At 39.3% G+C, this 26890-nt stretch overlaps 1 protein-coding gene and 1 non-coding gene across 2 annotated transcripts in view; both read right to left on the reverse strand.

Annotated features, from left to right (window-relative positions):
* The window catches only part of LOC141440416 (endoplasmic reticulum metallopeptidase 1-like), a 58794-nt gene that overhangs the window by 3079 nt on the left and 28825 nt on the right, over nucleotides 1–26890 (reverse strand). The window contains exons 10-18 of the mRNA XM_074104925.1: nucleotides 24198–24342; nucleotides 23239–23359; nucleotides 22354–22456; nucleotides 13724–13916; nucleotides 12391–12572; nucleotides 7102–7239; nucleotides 5250–5461; nucleotides 2889–3007; nucleotides 880–1061 (exon numbers count right to left, since the gene is read on the reverse strand). Coding sequence (XP_073961026.1) covers nucleotides 880–1061; nucleotides 2889–3007; nucleotides 5250–5461; nucleotides 7102–7239; nucleotides 12391–12572; nucleotides 13724–13916; nucleotides 22354–22456; nucleotides 23239–23359; nucleotides 24198–24342 — 1395 coding nt within the window. The remainder of the gene's footprint in view (nucleotides 1–879; nucleotides 1062–2888; nucleotides 3008–5249; nucleotides 5462–7101; nucleotides 7240–12390; nucleotides 12573–13723; nucleotides 13917–22353; nucleotides 22457–23238; nucleotides 23360–24197; nucleotides 24343–26890) is intronic.
* On the reverse strand, nucleotides 10947–11019 carry TRNAK-CUU (transfer RNA lysine (anticodon CUU)). The gene has a single exon. It is a non-coding gene; the product is annotated as a tRNA-Lys (tRNA).

Below are 26890 nucleotides of genomic sequence, written 5' to 3' on the forward strand. Positions count from 1 at the left end.
GTCCATAAAATAATGGGCTTGTCACAACTCGATGAATTTTAAACACAGAAAATAGTTGTCTAGCCATGGCAACGAGGTACAAGACAAATTTGAATTGTGAATTTTTAAACGTGATACAAAATTTGTTTCTAGCTCAGTTAATTTCAATAAAGTACGAAGTACCTATGGCCTTCGTAGCTTAATGGTTTGCCCTATGGTCTCTCATGCAGAGGATCGTTGACCAAGCTTTGAACCAGTCTTCACTACACACAAGAAAAGTTAGCCAGAACTAAACAGTTCCGAACAGATACTTAGGTAGCCTCAGCTGTTTGGGTCTATCAACTTTTTCTTGTTTGTTATCATGCCCCGTTGTCCAAGAGACAACAGTTGCAGAGTTTTTTTTAAAACAACTGTTATAATAAGTATGTTCTACTAATGTGCTTAGGTTAGGAGATGGTCCATAAAATAATAGGCTTGTATGTAACTATAACAAAAATTATACCTTCGATAAATTTTAACCACAGAAAAAGTGTAGAAAAACTCATGGTTTTAAAGAGTTGTCCAGGGGACGTAACCATTGCAAAGAGCTACAAAAAAGTTGATCAATCCATTTAATAATATAAGCGGACTTAGCTTTAAACCAAATAACCTTGGAAAACCCCCGACATTGTTTCGTCAAAGTTCCATATCTCAAAAACGGCTGAACCGATTTTGATAAAACATGTATGTCTAAGAACCATCGCTAGAAACCCTGCTTTCAAATAAAAAAAACCGCATTCAAATCCGTTCACCCGTTTAAGACCTACGGTGCCACAGACAGACAGACACATAGCGGTCAAACTTATAACACCCCACTTTTTGTGTCGGGGGTTAAAAACTCAATATCGTCATTATACTCACATGGAAAGTGAGCCAGAACTGAATAGTCCCGAACACCTCCTGGTAGGTGGCGGTAGCTTCTAGCACCGAGTAGACGGGCCGGCCGTTGAGGGTGAACGACTCTATGATCGGGGAGTCCAGAGACCACGCGAGCAGCTGGTCGCCGCTTCGAGGCCATATCGTTAGTGTGTTGTGCGCTGGGCCTGCAAACAAATAGTAGGTTGTACAGTCACCTCACCTCTACTTGACCACCACACTACGAATGAAGTGACGTGCTCTGTACGCCACAGAAAAACCAGCGACAAATCAACTTGTAATGTGGTCGATACGCGGGGCTACCCGAGGTTTTCATCGATTTTTGACAAGTTTTGAATCGTATCTCCTACTTTTGCACTACAGATAGAATTATAAGTCAAACGGCTATCGGTTCTCCAATCTTTTATCTCCATTTTTGTCTACCGGATTTTGAATAAAATGAATACTTAATTTTGTATGATTTTTTTAAACATTGTCTGAAATAACACTTATTTCGTATCTCTATTGACGTGAAAGATCTAACATATACGAAATCTACATATTTGGGTTCGTTTTTGACGTCTCTAAAAACTGGTCGAGGGTTTTCATTTAAAACTAATTAACACAAAAGTTACGGCCAGAAAACCAGTCCTTTAGCCTAAAATTGTTCAACTTTGATGCCAAATATCTCGAAAACAATGAGCTTTGAAGTAAATATGGGATACTATATTGCTTAAAGCCGTTGTTGTTAATATAATAAGCTACAAAAAACATTAGAAAACTAAGGAATTCAGATCGAAGGTCATTGGGGCATGGGATCCCCTTAACGTGATAAGTCTCGTTCGTGGTATTAAATCAACTTGATTTTAAGTCATGTGTTGGTCATGTATAACCGTGGCATGTGAGGCATTCCATTGGCTATCACGACTGGATGACTAGCGTTCAAGAGGTTAATATCTGCGACAGCGGAGCGTGAATATATAACCGACACTTCCTACCGGCCCTAGAAATAGATCCATCCCAGCCTATATACGTCCCACTGCTGGGCACAGGCCTCCTCTGAGAACAAGGGGGCTTGGGCCATAGTTCCCACGCGGGCCCAGTGCGGATTGGGAACTTTACACGCACCATTGAATTGCTTCGCAGGTTAGTGCAGGTTTCCTCACGATGTTTTCCTTCACTGCAAAGCTCGTGGTAAATTTCAAATGTAATTCCGCACATGAATTTCGAAAAAATCAGAGGTGCGGGCCGGGGTTTCAACCCACGACCCTCTGCTTGAGAGGCGATAGGTCAAACCACGGGGCCACCACGGCTTCTTTTTTCCTAGAAATAGGCTTATCAAATATTTGTGCACGCTTTGCCGTGTCAGATATTGGTGCTGGTACAACAAGTACGTAAAACGCGCCATTGTACCGGAGGCGTTTATATTCGCCCGAGCCGCAGGCGAGGATGAACAGTTAAGTCGAGGGTAAAATGGGTTTTATGAATAATGAAATGACACTGCCTTTTTTATGGTATGTAATTAAAATTTTATTAACATACTCTGCTTTTTACTTCGATTACAATGGAATTAAACAGCAACAGTGAAAATTAATGTTCATTTACTAACGCCTATTTATCATACACTAGCCTGTTGCCCGCGACTCTGTCTGCGTATAATCCTATCCTGTCCTTCCACGGGATTCAAACTATCCGTATACCAAATTTCATACAACACATAAACAAACAAACAACAAATAGACTTACAAACTTTCGCATTTATTTATTTACTAGCTATTGCCCGCGGCTTCGCCCGCGTGGAATTCGGTTATCGAGAACTGAGCATTTTTCCGGGATAAAAAGTAGCCTATGTCACTCTCGGGCCCATAAACTATCTATATGCTAAAAATCACGTCGATCCGTCACTCCATTTCGACGTAAAAGACGGACAAACATACAAACACACATACTTTTGCATTTATAATACTAGTATGGATTATTTATTTAATATTAGCGGGATTATTCAATCAACTTACCATCCATAGCGAAATTGAGTGTACAGTTGGTCCCGACACAGACTTTACTGGTCAAGCGTAAACTCGGCGGCGTGGCAAACGGGGTCGGCGGCGGCATGTTGATAAACACGCCTTGCGAGCTGGGAATAAGGTGCAAAATGCAATCAACTGCATTTATAAAAGGGCCTTGTAAAGTCAAATACAAAGAGCATAAATATAGAAAAGAATACAGAATATGTATGCAAGACTTTTTCTCTTAGACCTTAATCGTGTAGTGAGTATACATATTTTTGTAACTTTGGCCGTGTTGATATCTTTCCACTTGACTGTGCCTGCCTGCATTTCTTAAAGAAAGACAAATGGAACTAAAATTTTATAAAATATTGTCATGCGACAAAATGTGGGAGTTATAAAAAGCGATGCTTACATTTGCATTCTGTTAAAAAAAAACCTCGTTTGAATCAATGGATCCGCTTCGGTGACAAACAGACAGACAGATAGGTACAACATTAAACTTACTACTGTTTAGCTGTGGAAGTTAAAAACTAAATATTAATTTCAGCAAAACAAAATAAGCATGATAATGATGGCAATAAAATACAACAGCGAAACAAACAAAATATTTAGGGCCTGTTTCACAACTTGTCGACTAACTTTAAGTGACGGATATCAGTGCTGCCGTCTCTGTTTGTTTTGTCGGAATAAACAAAGACGGCATTACTTTTATCTGACACTTAAAGTTAGTCGACAAGTGGTGAAAAAGGGCCCTTAGGCAATCAATTTGAAGATACTAAACTAGCTTTAGTTAGTGTAAAAAGGCATGCCTATAAAATTCTACTGAAACTAAAACTACACTGAATACACTAGAAACAAAATCAAAAAAATCATGCAAAATTTACAAACAATCATGAATGACTTGCAATCAATTTTACAGCTTGTAGCTACTCCTAGCGCCATCTAGTGAGCACCAATAGAAACTCCGACCATGTTCTACATCGCGCTAACGAAGTTTCTCAACGCGGTTGCGGTCGCATATATACAAGTTCCAACGCACGTCCTTCGGATTTCGGTTTACTAAAAAAAAAATCGTGGCCTAGCAGTTTGACGTATGGCCTCTCAAGCAGAGGATCGTGGGTTCAAACCCCGGCTCTGACTTTTTCAAAATTCATGTGCCAAATTACATCAGTAATTTACCACGAGCATAACGGTGAGGGCAAACATCGTGAGAAAACCAGCACAAACCTGCGAAGCAATTCGATGGTGTGTGTGAAGTTCCCAATCCGCACTGGGCCCGTGGGCCCAGATCCTGAGAGAAGGCCTGTACCCAGCAGTGGGATGAGATACCGGTATTTTAATTCCGGGTTTTACCAAAGTCCCGTGGGGATTAACAATTACATCGTGGATTTTATTGAAGGTGCCTATACATAGATTATATTAAAAAATCTACTTACTTCTATTTTTGTTTAAACTGCAATATACAGCCTACGCTATACAACACAAAAAATTACAAAATTCATGCAAATTTTAACATAAAATTCATCATGCTAATAGCAAAATAAACAACAAACAAGCATACGGAGATTTTGCGTGGATGTAGTATGTGTGAATAAGTGGGTGCGTATGTGTGTAAGGCACATGTGAATAGGTATGCGTGCGCTTTAGGTATGAGTGGGTGGGTGTAGGTATGAGTTAGTGTGCGGGTAGATAAGTAGCCGTGCGTATAGGTGCGGCCACGTGCAGTCGCTCGACGCTCGTTTCCAGCGTCAAATCTGTTGACGTGACATATAGCGATAAAACTGTTGTTGAGCTTTATCGCTGGAAAAAAAACCTCTTCAATGTCGGCAAAAACACTGTTATTTTTTTCATTCACTCCAATTTCTTTTATTTGTACCACTGCCAGCTACTAAATGAGATCAATAAATCAGCATCCAAGACCAAGATAATTCCTGCAAGTAGCCATGTTGTCGCTGCTGCTCGACGCGGCGACTTGACACTACTTTTTTGAGTCGCGGGAAATTCAAAATCACCAGATCATGACCAGATTTATTTAAACGAGCGACTAGCAACTGCATGTAGCCCACCTTTATGAGTGAGTAGATGTGAGTGGGTGGGTATAGGTATGTGTTAGTAAGTGTGCGGGTGGGTAAGTGGGTTTGCGGGTGATTGAGCAGTGAGCAGATGTGAGTGAGTGAGAGTCGGTGGGTGTAGGTATGTGTTACTGAATGTTCGGGTGGGTAAGTAGTGTGTAGGTGTGCGTGCAAGTGAACATAAAAGTGTTCACTAATACTTTTTTTTAATTAACATCTAAACATTACAACAACAAGGCCACAAAACTAACTGCAAGCCCAACCACCAACCAGTGTATCGAGTGTAGATACATACAAGAATTCAGTAAACCGTGTCCTATACAATGGCAGGTTGCAGTAGACGTATTTCTGGCAGTCTTCGGTGAAGTCGGTCCGCGCCGTGTAGTTCAGACGGCTGTCCCGCAGCGCGGCCAGGACCGCCCGCGTGCTGTACCGGTCCTGCTTGGAGACCAGCACCCCGGACGTGCGAGTGGGAGGGTCGTCCGTGTACGTTATTATTTCAGAGTGCTGGAAAAAAAAGAAGTTTTCACTTCTCATGCTCGTAAAGTTCGTGTTTATGCTGGATCTAGGCGACATAAAATGACTTTTTATGCACTAGTGCATAAAACAAAATCTTCGTCTAAGACCAAGGTAATCAGGCGTCAACAGCCAAAAACAAAGAAGTTTATAAATATATATTTTATTCATAATTTTTAATTTGTATAAAATTAAAAATCAAGCAAATCAATCAAAATAAATCAATAGAACTAAAAAAATATAATTATATAGTAAGCATGTAAAATAAAATGTACATAGTAAGTGAACAATTGTTTCCACTGTTGCTATTTCGTTTCCTCGCCATCCAAGTGAAAAGCAGAGTGTAAAACTCGAGCATTAAACCCATTTTCCCCTCGACGTGTCTATCCACCCTCGCCATACCGGCTCGGTGGCTATATGAACGTCTTGGGTAAAATGGCTCGTTTTATGCTCTTGTTGTACAATCTACTATTTAAAATAAAGTAATCTTAAAATAAGCATAGTTTTGAAAACATCTTCCATCTCGGCCTATATACAGGTAGTCGAGAAAACTTAATCACGTACAGTCGCCATCGCCATTTCAGAGCGGCCAAGGTGATCAAAATTATCTAAACATGAACTCTAATACCTTAATAATAGTGCATGTTGTGATATTTTTGACCACCTTGGCCGCTCCGAAATATCTGATGGCGACTGTACAGTCAATGTCATAAATAAGAGATCATTTCTGCACCTTGTCGCTTTCAGTCGTTACACAATTTCGTATGGCTTTTCAAACATGGCGTTAAAGTGACAAGGTACAAAAATTATCACTTATTTATGACGTAGACTGTACCAAGGAGTCATCCATAAACTCGTTGAGTTTGTTGCCGGATTCTTCCAACGGGAATTTTTCCGAACTAAACTCAATTGCCATTGACATTATGTACCTTACGGCACTAGACTGGCTGTTTAAAACAAAACGCGCGGCGCATCAATCATCAATATTACTTTGACACAACCGCTGTCACGGACGTCAACAAACTATAGTGAACTGTTCACAAAACCGCGCTGTGAACTGTTTTTGTGCGCCGTTTTGATCTAAGAAACATGCAGTCTAGTACATAGATGTCGATATCAATAAGGATGTTGACACCACCAATCAATTGACGTACTTTTTATGAGCTGTCAAAACGCAATTCTCCCATAGAGTTTGAATGGAAATAGCAACTTATGACGTCACTTGCTCGCACACTCAATCAACTAACTATTTTATTTGTTTTAAAGAAAAATTAATCTGGTTTTCGGGGCTAAAATAAAGCGTTTTTTTTAATGGTGTCAGTCAACATCCCTATTATTGGATAACAAATCGCTAATATTATTAGCGATTTTGTATTGAAATAATATTTGCTTGTAAATAGTTATGCACTTGGGCACGGTGGTAATTTTTTTTGACATTCACAAGTGCTTTTTATAGCCTAAATTGAATAAAGATATTTCAACTATGACTGACTTCGAATTACGTCACACATTGGGTTAGACGATGAAACTTAGTTTTACATCCACGAGAAGATATGAGTGCGTATTCTACCGGGCACGCACGGTTTTCCAACCTACAAGTATAGTGATAAATAATAAAAGCTTTGACTTACAAACCAGTAGTGCCTCTGCAGCGAGCTGCCGTGCCCGTACGGAGAGAACGGTATAAACATCAGCACTAGCACCGTGACCGCCACCATCGCAGCTGGCAGCCACAGCCGTCGCCGCGAGAACAGCAACTCTATGCCCGACTGTACACAAAGCTCAAGCTAAGTAACAGTAGTAGACTCTTTTCTAAAGGTACTACAAACCTATGATTTTGCGTTGATGTGTTTATTTATTTTTTCAATTTCTGTTACGTGTATGGCTTAGATGAATGATTGGTCTCGCGCGCTCGCTCGACTAGATACCGCGCTAATTAAAAACAAAACGTTCGTGAATGCGGCAACTCAATATTGTAGTGTGCGTAAGAACGGTGTAAGACAATTTGCAAGGATGCTAGTGTGCGTGACGAATTGTGTTGCCAGCTGCTCCACTGTTACCTGAATTATTGGGAAAATAAATTATTCTGTGGTCTATTAAGTTACTGGTTACAAAATGTATCTTGGGAAATACTTAGAAATTAAGAAGTAATTAAGAGTGAATGTATTAATATGTTTGTGTATAGGTTAGGCGTAGGTTTCTTCTTTAAAAAAATGGTAGGTATGATGTAGGTATATCAATGATCAGGCCTCACTTTTAATTAAATATATATATATATATATATATTTAAGGACATTCAATTTTTTTTTTTTTTATTCGACTGGATGGCAAACAAGCAAGTGGGTCTCCTGATGGTAAAAGATCACCACCGCCCATAAACATCTGCAACACCAGGGGTATTGCAGATGCGTTGCCAATCTAGAGGCCTAAGATGGGATACCTCACGTGCCAGTAATTTCACCGGCTGTCTTACTCTCCACGCCGAAACACAACAGTGCAAGCACTGCTGCTTCACGGCAGGATTAGCGAGCAAGATGGTGGTAGCAATCCGGACGGACCTTGCACAAGGTCCTACCACCTGCAACCTGCCACCTGCCTGCCTGATTTACAAATTATTACTGAAAATTCATGGACTGAGTCACCAACTAAGAAGCTTTGCGTACTTAACACGTTGCACCTATTATAATGTACAGGTTAAACCTAATATAATGTACAGGTTAATTAAGACTAAAATAAAAATAATTGTTTACAAAATATACATACAGTGGTGGTCATGTAATTAAGAACGATTTTGAAGTTCCAGATTATTTTTAACTAAATCATGTCATGTGTAGTCGTGGTTCCTTCTTAGAAGTAACTAGTTACGTTATGAAATAGCCACATGAATAGAGCAAACGGGATTAAGGATAAATAATAAAATTGCTGTCATTTTTTTACAAATTTTGTTTTTATTTTCTTTAGTAACAAATTGAAATAGTAATAAAGCTGGACAAATAATTAAGAACGATTTATTGAACTGTTCGAAAGTTTTTTATTTGAAACTTAGATTAACTAAATCACACTAACGTGAAGTTTGTACACAAAAAAAGCAATGTAATACATTTTAACTAAAATTAATAGTTAGTAGCATGTCCACGGCTTTTTATTACTGCCTCACACCGGCGAGGCATTGAATCTATCAATTTTTGACATTTCGCGAGAGAGATAGAGTTCCATTCTTCTAAGAATACGTCATACAGTTCTCTTAAATTGCCACACTGTCGATTTGAAACCTTTTTCTTGACTTCGCACCAAAGATGCTCTATTGGGTTAAGATCGGGGCTGTTGGCTGGCCAATCTAAGACAGAAACTGATTGCGATGTGAGGAATTCCTTAACGGTACGTGCAGTATGCTTGGGATCATTGTCGTGCTGGAATGTCCAAATAACCGGAAGCACGCCTTCTGCATATGGTAACATTGTTTCTTCCAGTATGTTTTTGTATTGAAATTGATCCATGTTTCCTTCTATCAGCCTAACAGGTCCAACACCATGTCCAGAAAAACATCCCCAAATTTTTACATTTCCCCCGCCATGCTTTAAAGTCACTTTTGTGTACTTTGGGTCGAATGCTTTATTTGGAGGCCGTCTTACATATCGTTTGCCATCAGAACATACCCTATTTATTTTTGTCTCGTCAGAAAAAAGAACGTTTTTCCACTGTCTGACTGTCCAGTTTTCATATCTTCTTGCAAATGCAAGCCGGGCTTGCCTATGACACTGTTTCAACATAGGCACCTTCCTTGCTATCCTTCCGTGCAACTTTTCTTCTACCAAACGCCTTAGAATAGTGCGTGCCGAGATTGCTGAAGGGTTGTTTTCGCCAAAATATTCTTTTCTCAACTCATTAGACCCTTTAAAAGGATTCTGTTTTGCCAAACGAACGATATTTTGATCATCTCGACGAGATGATTTTCTTTGTTTAGGTACACGCGGAACATTTGAAGTAGTTTGATACGTGGCAAAATGCTTTATGGCGTGGAAAACCATAGTTTTTGAACATTGCAGATGATCGGCTATGTGTTTATACGACCAATTCTTGTCGCGAAGTTTTAGTATTACTTCTCTTGTAGATTTATCACAACTTTTATTTTTCCCCATTGTTTTTATATGAAGCAATCGCCTTTAAGACTATTACGGCACTAAATGGCGCCAAAATTATTCGAATAATAACCTAAAACCACAAAGCGGCGGTCCGTTCTCTATTTAAATTTGAATAAAAAATAAACTATTCAGCGTTCTTAATTATATGACCAGCCAGTAAGTAGTAATACTAGTTTAGATGTAATGTATAAAGTTTATCTATTTATTTTTTAGCCAATTATATGTATAAATGAATTTACCGCTAGTACGGAAAAGTTTTACGATACGAGAGAAGTACAAAAATATACATGCAGTTAGTAACACTTGTCAGTTTGAAAAAATCTTCTCTATAAAAAATCGTTCTTAATTATATGACCACAACTGTACATAGGTACATGCATACATACATACTTACATACATACGCTTGAAAAACATAACCCTCCTTCGGGCAGTCGGGTAAAAAGTTAACATTTCAGTAAAATGGGTAGAAATACGAAAAAAAAATGTTTTCGTTCCCGTAATGCCTAAGTAAATCAGCTGATCGGGCTTTTGACTGGGAAGATAAAAACATTTTTAATTTTAAGACACATTCACCCTTTAATTAAATAGTGTCGGTAACAATTTATACACCTTCAGTGTATAATATCACAAAGATAAACATTAAATAATATAGAACTAGGTTATGTGTATATAATAATTACGTTAGATACTTAAATAAAATAAGTTATTAATATTTATCATCATTTAATGATGATAACAATAAATTTAATTTATTAAAATCTCAACCACGGGGAATTTGATTCTTGTGTACGCGGCAACACAGAATGGCGTTTAGGGTTCATGTTATTTTATTTTGTAATTTCGAAATTATACAATATTTACTGATGGTATGTGATCCCAGTGTCCTTCTTATTTCTTTTAGTATTATTTTTTAAACAGTTTCACTGCGAAAACTGGCATTTTACTTCGGTTTATGACCAAAATTTAACAAAAATTCGGACATGCACATTACGCACAGTTTGCAAGGCGACTGACTCGCCTCGGGCTCAGGTACGCCGATTTCGGCGTACTATTTGTTGCCGCATTTGACAAGTACGCCGGCGGTATCTAGTCGAGCGAGCGCGCGAGACCAATCTTTCATCTAAGCGTGTATGGATTGCCCCCCCCCCTATAGCGGCTTTGACAAGACATCTGTACTCCAAATTTCATTGATATACATCTTGTAGTTTTCGAGTAAAATGCCTGTGACATACAGACAGACAGACAGACGGACTTGACGAAACTATAAGGGTTCCGTTTTTGCCATTTTGGCTCCGGAACCCTAAAAAACAGCTAAAAAGATACAAAAATATTTCGCCCAACGTGGGGCTCGAACCCACGACCCTGAGATTAAGAGTCTCATGCTCTACCGACTGAGCTAGCCGGGCTGTAAACATTCCTGCGAAATTGGCTATCGGGTTCAATATACAAAAAACAAGTCAGTTAATCTATTCGTTGCCAGTTATTTTTAACTTGCACAACTTGCATGTCGAAATATAACATCACAAACATTTCCGCCAGTTTTCTTTTTATATCCGAGATAACTTTATAAAGGAGGAAAAAAAATATAGTAAACAAAAATACTGTCGTGAATATTTAAAAACAACATGAAAGAGACATCACATTCTAGAGTAGGGATGTCACGAATGTCATTTCTATCACATGCACGAATGCGAATGCGGATGCGAATATTTAGGACACGAATGTGCGAATGCGAATGCGAATATAAAGGGAGTACACTAAAAACTCAACTTGCGTAATCACTTTTTTATTTATATATTTTTTTTGTAGTATCAGATATAATTTGCGAGCTAGATTCGTCAATCTGTCAAATTTGGATGTCACAAGTAAAAGTGCTTTCTATTGGTCAAAATTAATCACGTAATACGGGTTGGCGCGCTTTGCGCATGCGCGAGTCGGCGTTCGGCGGCCGGTGGCCGGCGCTGCCGAAACACGTCACGACTTGCACACATTCGCATTCGCAAAATATTCGCATCGTTTTATGCGAATGCGAATGTTGATGCGAATGTTTAAAATGATGCGAATTATTCGCATATGCGAATGCGAATACAAATATTCGTGACATCCCTATTCTAGAGTACGATCTGATCCGAGTCCTAAATTCAGAAGCCGTAATTTCACAAGAGCGTTTTTAGTGCGGGCGCGCTGCCACAGACGCTAATTCAATGAGGGTTTTCAGAGGCGAAAAATCGCTAGATGGCGTTAGTATCGTGAGGTCTGTTTGACATTTTCGTCATGTCTGTGATTGGTTAACCCTTACAAGGTAGAGGCGATTTAGCGACCACTTGCATCGAGTTGTAAACTGAACCTTATTAACTTCAAAATATGTCACAATTTCGATTGTAATGATTGAAAATGCGACTAGCTTTAAAAATATTCTTTGTCAGGTATGTATTCGATAGCTGTTTTTGATTCTGTGGTAGTATGCTCCAATAAATGCAAGCAAGATTGAAACGTCAAACGGATTCCATGATACTAACGCCATCTAGCGATATTTCGCCGTCATCAGCCTTTTGTTGATCCCCATTGGTTTCTTCCATGACCCTATCCATATTAATATTATGAAAGTTTGTGTCTTTGTATATTTGTTCGTCTTTCACGTCGAAACGGAGCGACAGATCGACGGGATTTTTGGCATAAAATAGTTTATGGGCCAGAGAGTGACGTAGTCTACTTTTTATCCTGAAAAAATGCACAAAGTCCACTTGGAGGATGCTAGTAGTTGTAATATAACTCACAACGAGGCTGGTGAGCAGCACAGCCAGCCCCAGATTGAGCAGCCCCACGATGACGTCCGGGCTGTCGTTGGAGCTGCGGCCCATCACGGGCAGCATCAGCGCGTCCACGCGCAAGCACAGCGACGACACCCACATCACTTGCGGGACCGACACGCACAGCTCCGCCGCCAGCTGCTGCCACGCTGACGAATACAAGACAGAACCCGGAATGAGGGCTATCGTGTATTCATTCGCCGCTAGAGGCGCTAGTGTAGTGAGAGCTCTCCGAAATGACAAATGTCATTGTTTTTAGGTGAGCTACGCGGGTTTGTTTATAATTAGAATAATTTTGTAACTATTTTGCAATATCTGAAATTAATTATGGCCAATATGCGTTACGGGACAATGAATGTCTGTGTTTTGAGACAGTTTTGTCTTTCGGAAACCTTTGTCCTCCCTTTTTCCGAACTAAACGGGACTACGCAACGCAACGGTACGGTTTTAAGGTATTAAATATGATTTAAATGTAAATTTTGTTTTCATGCCCGTAATAACAAACTAACCACTATATTTCAGGCAGGAGCACTATATGCCTACTGTGGCGCCAACTGGTGAGCGCGAAAACAATAGCCCCTCATTCAGTCAGCCGAGCCGGAGCAAGAGGCAGGACGAGTGAACGCGATGGGAGCGCCAAAGTTCACATACTCTTCGCAAGTCATACCGTAATTTTTGTCCGAATCATCGTTTGCCATAATTTTTTACCCACTTAAATTTTTCTGAAATTTTTATATGGTCATACTATAGAAAACTATAGGTTAAGTTAGGGTTGTTTTATAACAATTCTGAACAATTATTGGATTCACAGAAAAAAGAGTTATGACAAACGATCATTCTGGCAAACATTACATTCGGACTTGCAATAATTATGCGAGCCGATATGAACCCACCTTGGGTGTAACATTTTGATCGGTCAGTATGGGAAAGTCAGAAACTATAAGACATACGAAGATCTGTTCTTAGGAACCATGTCATCGATTTTAGTAACAAGTAAAACTGCATTCATACATTTAAAAAAAAACTTGTACTCAGCTCGGGGATTGTCCGAACGTTTTCAAAAATAGAACTTACATTATTAAAAAATATGAAATACAATGCACTTCATTCATTTTATATATCGTGTGTCATATTTTTCAAACTACCGAGTTCGATTCCCGAACTGAGTAGGTACCGGTTTTTTTTTTAAATGTATATTTCAATAAATAAGTTTGTAAAACAGTACTTACTACTTCGATGGAAACGTTGTTTCCCAAATGATAGTAAACCGCTAAATCATATGAAAGGTTAAATCACTTACCCGGCACTCGTAAATACCGCACTAGAAGCAGCGGGATCACTGAAGTTACGGACATCATGAAGAGTGGCACTGACAGGATGTATCTGACAGTTGACAGGACCGGGATGCACGTCATGACAAGCAGCACCAGGGACAGGAGGAGACGCGTGGCGGCCGACGCTTGGAGCGCGCGGAACGACCGGTTCAGCCCTGACTGGGGACAAACAAGACACTTACTGGAGTACCCCTCATCTAGTATAATCTTGTTTGCCCGAGACTTATTTAGCATAGGTACATATCGTATAAACTTATTTAGCAGAATTATTAATTCGCATAAAATGAAGAAAGACAGAAAAAACATTTATATATAACAGCATTAACATATCCTCCTGAACCCTCGCGTACTTTATAAAGAACATAATCCCCATTAACACTAAGAAAAACGGCCGAATGTACTTTATAAAGTACAAATTGTTCATTGAATAAAGAATTCTGAGAATTTAGAAATAATATCCAAAATAACAAAGCAGGTCAACCACGTCTAGGTCTTAAGCACTAAGTTTGTTAAAAAATGTCAGAACTCGGGAGATATATATACAGCCTACACAGGTTAGAAAAATAGAAACAAAAAAAATGTACTTGGCATAAGAGTTATTTCGCATAAGACTCGTTTCGCATAACGAAAACATCGTACGATTTTCCCAAAAAAAAAATGCTAACAGAAAAGTAGGTTAGGTAACCTAACCTATTAGAACTGTGACCCCACATAGAACTCACATTCTTACTCACACCACAAAAGATGTTACGCCAAACATTAGGCGATATGAATTTGGTGCAAACGCAGTTATGCGATTTAAATTTCAGCGATACGATAGCCAAACTATATTATGCGATACGAGATTACGGCCAATTTTTTTTATTCGGACCAAAATTAGTACTATCCGAAGTGAATTTTGTCAAAATGTAATTATGCTTAAAAATATTTAATGGAATGTGCTTTCACTTAAAAAATCCCGCATCGTAATCGATCCATCCATTTAAGAGCTATAATGCCAGACAGACATTGGTGTCAGACTTAAAACACCCCTCTGCTTGCGCCAATGTAGGTAATTTGTCTTATTTATTAAAAACTGCATGAGAGTGTCCTATCCCATCCTTTTCTAACATGCGCACCCGTGTATGTAGACGATCTCGCTCTCGTTTGATGTGAAGAATGGGCGATCGTTTAATGTTCGCTAACCGCCGCCGTGGCAGCAGCTATTGCTATTGTAATCTACAAAAAACTCTGAAAATAATATCCATCCGCTAAAATTTGGACAATTATATCTATCAGAGCGCTTCTGTGTTTGTGTGAGTGACTGTATTTGTTGGATTATCTCAATTGCGGCAGAGATCTGTGTCTTTGATCCTACGCACGTGCTGTTGGACTGAATCGAGTCTCTTCTTGGACTGCTGAAGGACTACCAGCCAAGGTCCTGGCGTTGGAGCAGCGAGAAGAAGCCGAACCTGTAAGTGCGCATGTGTTTTACCCTAAATCCTTGCTCTCATGCAGTTCAGTAGGTCTCTTTTTCCGTGGTTCTATCAAACCGTTTTTAATTTCCTATGGATTCTTTCATCATCAGGGGTATTTTGGTTGTCCCGTACTAAAGTGGCTTAATCAGTAAGGAAAAGCCTCACCAAAGTTTGGTCACTTCGAGCCGGACGATATCAGTATTTCCATTCCGGTAGTTAACACCCATTTCCACAAATACCTATTTATTTATTTAATTTAATCTAACGTCGCACACAAACATCATTTAAGGTTCAAAACATAATATTTGACCTACGCATTTCGCGTGCACTTAATTTAAAGTACCTATCTAATTACTCTTTCATTCATTTTAACGTATATACCTAGGTACCTACTTACCGGACAGATTACTCTAAAGTCTAAAACATGTAAATCACGTTATTAGGTGAAGAACAGTGTTTAATAATTATACTACAAACTCGTAGTACCGCTAAATTTACATAATTCCCTACTACAAATAAAAATAAACATAATATACGTTTTGTTAACTTCGTGGTTAACTTCATAATACTGCATACCATAATTTATTTGTGTTGCACTCGGATCTAAGTTATTGATCAGTCAAATATTCATCGCCGTTAAAGTGGGTACTAACTTACAACATTACCGGTTTAGCTGCATTGAGCGCACATAATTATTACTGCGCTCGCTGCGACGGTCAGTTAAATTATAGGTACATCATTCATTATTGTATACATAGCTGCCTGCCTTCCTATCACTCTAACTTCTTACTCAAACGTATTGTTTACATAACGCTTGCTTATTTGCTCGTAAGCGTCCATCTAGTGGATTCGATTAATATCAATTCATAAACTTTAATAGTGGGTTATCCATTTTTCTTTCGGGTCAAGTTACATAGATATTTCTCGCAAAATTAGCAATGTCTAAAAGGGAAGCATCAGAACATACTGCTAGTAATTCGGACTTGAAAGTTAAGCATAAAATATTTTATGCAAAACGTAATGCATTATTTTCTCGCTGTCAACATATTTATGATTTGTCAAAAAAGAATCTTAGCGATGAATCTGACAAGAATTTGTTCTTGAGCGCGTCTTCAAACATGGATCAGTTACGTACGGAGTTCCAAGCAATTTTAGATTCCTATAATAATGCCAACTTGACGTTAGATCCTGATGCTGCAGTTGACACTCAGTCATGGACATCATTTGAGGACTTGTATAGTCGAATAAAGCATACTATTTCTAACCTTACTTCTGCAAGGTGTCCTGTTGCCGCTGAGAGGGAGCTAGGTTCTTCTGCAATGAAAACTCACCTCCCTCCTATAGATTTAAAATCATTCGATGGAGACATCCGTCGATGGCCGCTGTTTTACCAACAATTTAAAGCTATAGTGCATGACAACCCGCAACTTTCCGATGCCGAGCGTGTTTATTATTTAATCGGCAAATTAACAGATAAGGCGCTGTCCGTATGCGTTGGTCTTGCGCCGACTGCGGACAACTATAGTGTTATCTGGACGGCGCTTATAGATAGGTATAACGATACTCGGGCGCTGGCATCTACGTACGTTAATCAGCTGTTCGATGCGAAACAATGCAACGCTAATACAAGTAATGGATATCACAACTTTATTGACAACTTCGATTCGTCTATTAAGGCGCTTCAACAATTAAATATCGGTGACTTAACTGATTTTATAATATTACATCTCGCACTTCGGAAATTAGATTCGGAGACAGTTAAGTCATTTGAAATGTCGTGTCGCAAGGAAAAAATTCCTAAGTACGCTTCGCTTATCCAGTTCTTGCATGAACAAAATAGGGCGTTATGCAGCTCTCAACCGCACGGCTCGCTGCCCCTTAAATCCGCACCGACTCATAATAATAGTCGGAATAAAATTATTTCGCCTGCGACTAGTCGATCAAATACAAATACTTTTGTTAACACCGATGGTTCCGTACCATGTTCTTACTGTAATAATACTGGGCATGACCAATTGTATTACTGTCAGAAATATTTAAATTTAACGCCGCAAACTAGGTACAACTTTGTTAAAGAACACGGGTTTTGTACCAACTGCTTAAGCACTAAGCATCGATTTTCAAGCTGTAATTCACAGCGTAATTGTTCCCATTGTTCACAACGTCACCATTCCTTGCTTCATTTTGATAAGCGACGTCCTAATGTTTCGAATAAACAGGCTCACCGAGAATCGACTTCAAACAATTCGCAACATAAAAATAAAAATTACAGTCCACAACCGAATATTAATTCTAATAGCGATAAGGATAAGGTCGAAATCGGCTTGCAAGGGAACTCGGCCGGGTCTCAGAACCCATCAACCGCTACCTCAGCGTGCATGTCTCGTGACAGCCGCACTCGTTTGCCGTCTACTACATTGCTAGGAACGGCAAAAATAATAATTATTGATAAATATGGGCGTAACCATACCGCTCGCTGTTTGGTGGATCCAGGTTCGCAAAGCGATTATATTACACAAAAATGTTGCAAAAAACTGTCGTTACCTATTTATAATAGTAATCGCTTTACTGAGGTACATGGGTTCGGTGGTATGTCACAAAAAATATTAGGCATGACGTCATTTGATTTTACATCCCGCTTCGAAGGCGGGGAGAGCTATCACTTGCAGCCGCTTGTTGTGCGGTGCATTACCGGACTATTGCCTGACTCGCGTGTTGATACACAATCGATCAATTATTTACATAAACTAGCGTTAGCCGATGATCAATTTAATGAACCCGCCGAGATCGACGTATTGTTAGGAGTCAACTTATATTGCAAAATTTTACAATCGGGAAGGATAACCGGGTTAAATGTGCCTACTGCGTTGCAAACAACGTTGGGTTACGTTTTAATGGGTGACGTAAGTGTTTCACAATCAAACGCTCCCCCTACGACTATGTCTGCGTCTTTTCATGTCCGTTCTGTGGAAGACTCGCTCGGGGAAGAGTTGGAAAATTTTGGAAATTAGAGGAACTTCCCTCGCAAGCTTTTTTAAGTCCTGATGACAATCAGTGTGAGGACAACTACACCTCCACAACAACCCGCGCCGCTGATGGCCGTTATATGGTCACCCTACCTTTTAAGGAAAATCCTGAAAAACTAGGTAATTCCTTTACGATCGCCAAAAACCGCTTCGCTCTGTTGGAAAAAAGATTTTCCAGGTCTCCTGAACTTCGCGACCGCTATAATGACGTTATACGCGATTATATAAACAAGAACTATTTGTCTCTCGTGGCGTCTGATTCGCTAGATAACAGCGAACCGTCTTATTATTTACCGCATCACCCCGTTATTCGTAACGACAAAAGTACAACCAAGCTACGCATTGTCCTTGATGGGAGTGCAAAATCTGATAAAAATTTATCGCTAAATGATATTTTATTTTCTGGTCCAAATCTGCAGTCTGACATTTTTCATCTTTTGCTAAACGTTCGTATCTTTAGTGTAGCTTTTTTTGCAGATGTCAGGCAAATGTATTTATGTATTGAAATCGAACCCTCTCATCGAAGGTTTCAACGTATTTTGTACCGATTCTCTACCGATGAACCGCTACAAATATATGAATTTAATCGAGTGACTTTTGGGTTAAGCTCTTCACCGTTTCTCGCTATCCGTACTCTGCGGCAGTTAGCAAACGATGAACGATGCAGATTCCCTCTGGCTGCCTCTGTGGTAGAACGAGACGTCTATATGGATGATTTGGTCTCCTCGGCTCCCTCTATAGATGAGGCGGTTGAGACTTCCCGCCAGCTTATAGAAATGTTTAAGGCTGGAGGGTTCGATTTAATTAAATGGAACAGTAATACTCCCGAACTGCTTCATCAGATCCCCGCTTCACATCGACAACAGGAAGCTGTATCCTTTGACAGTGACGATGTTTTTAAGATCTTAGGCCTTCGTTGGCACCCCGCGACGGACAATTTCTCATTTGTTATTTCGGAGCTGCCACAAGGTTGTACCAAAAGGTCAATTTTATCTGCTACCGCCCGCTTATTTGACGTTTTAGGTCTGGTCGGCCCAGTAATTCTTTTCGCTAAATTATTGATAAAAGAGTTGTGGCTGCTACATTTGGATTGGGATGTTACTCCACCCGCTCATATAGCGAATTCATGGCGTCAATATGTTTCTGAGCTTCCGCTTTTATCACAACTTCAATTTCCACGCTTCATGGGAATAGATAAAAATTCTAAGGTGTCATTACTAGCCTTTGGGGACGCCAGTGAACGTGGTTACGGCTGTGTACTGTATCTGAGAGTCGTTAACGGTGACGAGCTGCCGATAATAACTTTGGTTTGTTCTAAGTCCCGCGTTGCCCCCGTAAAGACGGTTACGCTGGCAAGACTTGAGCTCTGCGCGATTTTATTGCTAGCAAGGTTGGTGCGAAAGGTGTACGACGCCCTATCGCTGAGACATCCCATTCATGATATTTACGCATTTTCGGATTCTGAAGTCGCACTATGGTGGGTCATGTCTTCACCCCATAGATTTAATACATTTGTTGCAAATCGTATTGCACAATGTCAGGAGCTCGTACATCCTGATAAATTTTATCACGTAGCGGGTTCCGATAACCCCGCTGATTGTGTTTCCCGCGGTCTTTTGCCTTCTCAATTAATTGACCATCCGCTTTGGCATCATGGACCGTCATGGTTATATTTACCAGTCAACAACTGGCCTATTAAAAAAATGATGACTAATCAAGGTTCTCTACCTGAGATGAAAACTAAGTCTCATGTTACTGCTGATCCATGTGAGCACCCACTTATAACATTGAGCTCAAAATTTTCGTCATGGAATAAATTGCTAAGATCCACAGTTTACGTCTTAAGATTTGCTAAACTACTACCGTGTGCTAAAAGTATAAATGCCTCGAATCTTGACGTTGCTGAAAAGGCTATTGTAAGAGCGGTTCAACAAACTTATTTCTCGGAGGACATAAAAAATGTTCAAAGGGGTCGAAATTGTTCACCGCTTATTCGTAAATTGTCTCCTTACATGCACGATGACCTGCTTCATGTCGGAGGCCGATTACAATATTCTTCGTTAGAAGAGTCACATAAACATCCGGTTTTGCTTCCAAGGAATGGGCACATAGTTGATTTAATTGTTGATTTTTACCATCGAGAAAATCTACACGCTGGTCCACAACTGCTGCTTTCATTGCTGCGGCAGCGATACTGGATTCTATCCGCTCGCCGTATTGTACGTTTTCGCATACATAAATGTAACGCTTGCTTTAAACTCCGTCCCAAGGCAACGTTTCCGATGATGGCTTCTCTGCCATCTTGTCGCTTAGAGCCATGCAAGGCTTTTACCCACACCGGAGTGGATTACGCAGGTCCGCTGTATATAACCTTGACTCGCAAGCGAGGGGTTCGTAGCCAAAAGGCATATTTTTGTATATTTATCTGCCTCGTTACTAAATGCGTTCACATCGAGTTAAGCAGCTCCCTTAGCTCAGCCAGTTTCTTAGACGCATTTAAACGATTCTTGTCGCGTAGAGGTCCTTGTCTTTATGTATACAGCGATAACGGCACTAATTTTACGGCTTCCCGCTCTTATCTTGACGAGTTGCATAAGTTTTTGAGATCAGATGATTACTATCAAACATTCTCTAACGAACTCGCTAAGAATCGCATTGCCTGGAAGCTCAATCCACCTAATGCGCCCCATTTCGGTTCCTTATGGGAATCGAATATTAAATCCATTAAGGGCCATTTATTTCGCGTAATAGGTAAGCAAATATTGAGCTACGAGGAAATGCTGACTCTATTGAGTCAAGTCGAAGCAGTGCTCAATTCTCGCCCACTTTACTTGTTAAGTTCTGATCCTTCAGAACCCACCGCTCTAACTCCCGCGCATTTTATCTCAACGACGGCTCTATCATATCTACCGGCTGCTGATCTGAGTCGTGAGCGTCCTGATTTATTGAGTAGATTTTCCCTAATAGATTCTTTAGTTCAATCGTATTGGAAACGCTTTAAGAATGAGTATCTACATAACTTACAACTTCGGGAAAAATGGAATACACCTTCTAATCCTATTTCTGAGGGAACGATAGTTTTAATTAATGTGGAAAATGCACCACCCCTTCAGTGGCCCCTCGGTGTGGTTACTAAACTGTTTCCTGGAAGGGACGGTGTGGTGCGGGTGGCAGAGGTAAGAACGCAGACCAGCACCCTTCAACGACCTGTTGTAAGACTTTGCCCGCTGCCATCGCAATAGTTGAATTCTTTTAATTAATATTAGTAGTATAATTATACATAAGTTTATCTTTGAAGGCACTGTTCTTCATTTAATTATTTGCTTACCCGTTAGTTGCTTTATTAATATAATTTAGGTACTTAAAATCATTAATCGTAATAAGTGATCAATAGTTATCGTTGCCACTTCGGTTAGTTTGTTGACTCTATCGCCTCTTTGTTTCGAGGATACCTCAAGGCCGGGGGGATGCTTGCGCCAATGTAGGTAATTTGTCTTATTTTATTAAAAAACTGCATGAGAGTGTCCTATCCCATCCTTTTCTAACATGCGCACCCGTGTATGTAGACGATCTCGCTCTCGTTTGATGTGAAGAAGGGGCGATCGTTTAATGTTCGCTAACCGCCGCCGTGGCAGCAGCTATTGCTATTGTAATCTACAAAAAACTCTGAAAATAATATCCATCCGCTAAAATTTGGACAATTATATCTATCAGAGCGCTTCTGTGTTTGTGTGAGTGACTGTATTTGTTGGATTATCTCAATTGCGGCAGAGATCTGTGTCTTTGATCCTACGCACGTGCTGTTGGACTGAATCGAGTCTCTTCTTGGACTGCTGAAGGACTACCAGCCAAGGTCCTGGCGTTGGAGCAGCGAGAAGAAGCCGAACCTGTAAGTGCGCATGTGTTTTACCCTAAATCCTTGCTCTCATGCAGTTCAGTAGGTCTCTTTTTCCGTGGTTCTATCAAACCGTTTTTAATTTCCTATGGATTCTTTCATCATCAGGGGTATTTTGGTTGTCCCGTACTAAAGTGGCTTAATCAGTAAGGAAAAGCCTCACCACGATTTGCAAAGTTTTGAGACGGGGGTTAAAACAAGAACCCAAAGTATCCAACCTTCTTGCATGTCCAAGCGTCGTATGCCTGCGAGACCAGGAATACAGAGATGACATAAGGCATCCAGAATATGGGCACCACCATCCACTGACGTGCGAGGTACCTGCGGTGAGAGAGAGCATTGTTGACAGCTTTACTTGCGACACATTGTAAGGGTGTGTTCCATAAAAAAAAGTATTAATCATTAATCATCATAGAACGTTCACTGTTGTACAGTCGGAGTAAAAAAAGGTTCGTCACCTTAAGATCTATTTTCCTTTGCTCAGTATGAGCGATAATCTGCTTTACCAATTGAGTATGACATACTGCATCAAACTGTCAACCTGCTAAACATAATCTTGTTTAAAGGTGACCATAGCAACCCTACCACTACACCTTGGCACTGACAAACACTGACAATTAATAGAACATTATTTGATTCAAACTCTTACGACGCCTTTGTTTATTAAAAGGTTTGGTTTGATATGAAACTAGGTATATGTTAGAGGTGTATACTATTTTTACCCTTATTATCATAAGTAAGTATAATTTGGAAATTGATATGCCCTTGTCTACTTAGTGCTTTGGTTTCAAAACGTACTAAAAGAGTCTATGACCGTATAAAGGACATCAATTAATAACTGAACGAAGGTTTTCCTACTCCCACTGTACAGTCAAGGGCAAGATATCGACACGACCAAAGTTGCAAAATATGTATACACGGCCTTAATGTTCATTGTAAGTGCATAAGTCGTGTATACATATTTTTGTACCTTTGCCGTGTCGATATCTTTGCCCTTGACTGTACATTAGCCAACTTGGCAGACATTATTTATGTCTGGAGTATCACATAGGCGCACTATGATGGGAATTAGCAAAATTCCCAGGTGGTCACGGTCAGCATACCTAAGTTGCGTGGTTGTGGCAATCATAAGGAATATCAGAAGCAACCCCACCACGAAGCTCGCGCCAGTGGCCAGGAGCCGACCCAGAGCTGATACCAGGAGACCCTGGACTGTTGACCAGCCTGGAAAAAGATGGCAGTGCATTATTTATTTCTCAATAAAAAAATACAGCATTTTAGTTAAAACACCGATGCGATGTACAATTCAAATTATACAGAAAAAAATACACAAAAAGACAAAATACAAAAATAGAAAATTTTTAAAACAAGCTTTTTTTTGCTGACTGTACTTTTTAACAGAATAAAATAAATATTTAAAGGGCGCTCCCATACAACAAACGTATTTTTTTGCCGTTTTTTGCTCGATATTAATAACGGCAACAGGTAGACGCTTGAAAATATTCAATAGAATATTTAGTCGTATATTCACTTTAAAAATAAATAATTAAATTAAAATAAAATAAATATAAATAGAAGTCCCATACATGAAATATATAACAATTAGTAAAGACATAATAACCATTACATTATTTTGGTATCATAAGTACCTAATAGTTACTGTTTTTTTTAAAACGTTTTTCAACAAAAAGACTCAAAACAAAAAGATTGTTAACCTTATTTCTATTGCTAAAAAACGAAGTATAAATAAATAAATAAATATCACGGGACAATTCACACCAATCGATCTAGTCCCAAAGTAAGCTTAGCAAAGCTTGTGTTATGGGTACTAAGCAACGGATAAATATAATTATATAGATAGATACATACTTAAATACATATTAAACACCTAAGACCCCAGAACAAAAAAATCGTATTTTTCATACAAATATCAGCCCCGTCACGGGAATCGAACCCGGGACCTCAAGCTTCGTAGTCAGGTTCTCTAACCGCTAGGCCATCTGGTCGTCAAATAGGTCGTATAGTTTGTATTTATCCGTAAATGATGATGTTGTATACTGACGCATGCCCACGATCCACACGTAGAAGCCGACGCTCGCCAGCGCCGCCAGTGCAATGAGTGCGTCCACCAAGTAGGACGCCCACACCGGGTACCTCACCAGCACTGTGTTCAGGAAGTCGTAGTACACCGCCGACGATGGCGTGGCCTGACCACAATAACAATATACACACGGACCACAAACTTTCTCTCGAACAATTTAACAAGAGCGTTTATACCTGCTATGCTGGCAACGTTGCATTTTTGTTAGTTTTTCTAAATTATTCCATATAAATTGAATGAAAATTAAAAATGTGGTCTAGAGACCTGTTCTTAATATATAAGTTAATGCGCAATAATCATGCGTGATAGACTTTTATTTTGTTTAAAAACTGTTAATATTTTTAATTTTCATTAATTTTTTATGGAATAATCGAGAAAAACTAACAAAAATGCAACGTTGCCAGCTCGGCAGGTATAAACTCTCTTAATAAAAAAAAAAAAAAAAAAAAAACGAATGACGTAGGTAATGACCATCAATATCTGTTGAAAAATAAGCAAGATATGAGCGATTGAAAGTCTATGACGAACCTCTCTGTCTGATTGACAATTTAAAACGTCCATATCTTCGTTTTTTTTTTAATATATAAAAAAATCTTTTACAACTCGGTTTGTTGTTAAACAATGGAAATATATTTGATCTAATAAAAAAAATACTTGCATATTCTGTATCAGATACGGCCAAAGATATATCTCACTGGTTCAGTAGCAACTACTCTAGCCTTGAAGAGCCCTAGGTTTTATTTATCCGGAAATACAAACAATAGGAGCGAATTCCATTCCTTAACAGTTCGCCTTATTATTAAACCTACACGTAAACCTTCATTATCTCACTAAAATTCAAATTCAAAATTCAAATCATTTATTCAGTAAATAGGACGCAATGGGCACTTTTACACGTCATTTTTTAAACTACCAGCGCTTTCGGAAAGACCATCATTGCCAAAAGGAATGCGCCGCAAGAAACTTGGCAGAAGAATCTTTTCAACATAAAAATAATTACAAAAAAAATTAATTCTGAAATTTACATTTCCGGTCAAGTAACCATTAAGCTTTTGGATTCCTAAGGCAAGCTACGTCTGCCGCCCCCAAAGTTAGCTCACACTAGATGGCGTTGAGCACGTGTGCACGCATTACTATGCGTGGTATTATACCAGTGTCCTATTTCACGAAGCTACAAGTTACAATTCACAAATTTATTTATTTATTTATTTATTTATTTATTATTCAATTTGTTTACACGGTATTACAGCGAACCAACAAACACAACAAACAAACAACAAATGATGTTCTTTGTTTAACAGTATGCATTGAAAAGAGGCCAGGGGACGTACTTTTTGAGCCAGTTCCGGCATGTCTGCGAGCCGAGTGACGAGCGTGAGGAACATGTCGCCCGCGCACTGCAGCACCCCGGGCTGGAGGTTGTCGGGGTGGTCGTTGCGGGTGTGGTACACGTTGCCCCACTTCACGAACGCTATGTCCACGCCTGTCACAGATTCAATCATAAATATCCAGGGAAATAATGGTTTGTTCCTGATTCGCCATATTCCTAATTCGACACTTTCCTAACTGGTCATATTCCTAACTCGTCATATTCCTGTACCATGTACATTTGCCTGCACAACATTAATTATAATATTTAAATCTGTGGTAAATGATAATAGAATAGAATAGAATAATTTTTATTCAGCTATAAAGTTACATAGTGCACAAAAAATTACAGAAATACATATTAGAATAAAATACAAATAACATCATCTGACTTTTCGACGGCCTTCGCACTAGACTCTGGGTCTGTATCGCGAGTGCCAATAAAAACCATAATACAGTGCCAGAAACAGATCAAAGTTTTTATTAGACAAAATCTTAGTCGGTTAGGTTATTTTTTTTAATGACCACCCAGAACCGATTTGGGGCACTTATTGTATCGATTCAGAGTCGTCATAAAAAAAACTTAACCTAACCGACTTTAAGCACGTGTTCGTAATTTCATTTGACTGTACAATGACCAGTTAAGAATATGACAAGTTAGGAATATGACCAGTTAGGAAAGTGTCGAATCAGCAATATGACGAATCAGGAAAGAATTAGTACTTAGCTGATTTAGTACTAACGTAATTGATGGGTACCTACATATCGGCTCGCGGAATAAACGCAAAAAAAAAAAGGACAGTCAAAGTCAAAAATATCCTTACATGTTATACTTTGTCACTACGCTTTCTGAAAATTTTAATCTCCTGCTGTCCAAGTCAAATATTTATTTTTTGAACATGTAACCTTATGTCACTTGTGAGAGAGTTTGATATCAAATTACGCTGGGCGGTAGGAGGTAGACAGGTTCAAAGACGAAGTGAGAACAAGGTACTAGTGTAAAGATATTTTTTACTTCGACTGTACTACTTGCTTAAAACTTAAAAAAATACTTTCACTAAAGCGGACTTTCGCTATAAATAATAGTTTTAAGGGGAAAAAAACTTTTTTTGTTTGTGGCTGTTGGCTTCTGATTGCCTTGACCTTAGTCAAAGATTTTACTTTATGCAATACAGCATAAAAAATCATTTTTCTCAAACATGCTCGGAAATGTATGCGTTAATGTCACGAAATGGAGACATGAAGTTTCTCATTTATGGCTCCCTACCGCCTCCCTACATAACTTC

The sequence above is a fragment of the Choristoneura fumiferana genome, chromosome 22 (assembly GCF_025370935.1).
Source record: "Choristoneura fumiferana chromosome 22, NRCan_CFum_1, whole genome shotgun sequence".
NCBI classification, from domain to species: Eukaryota; Metazoa; Arthropoda; class Insecta; order Lepidoptera; family Tortricidae; genus Choristoneura; species Choristoneura fumiferana.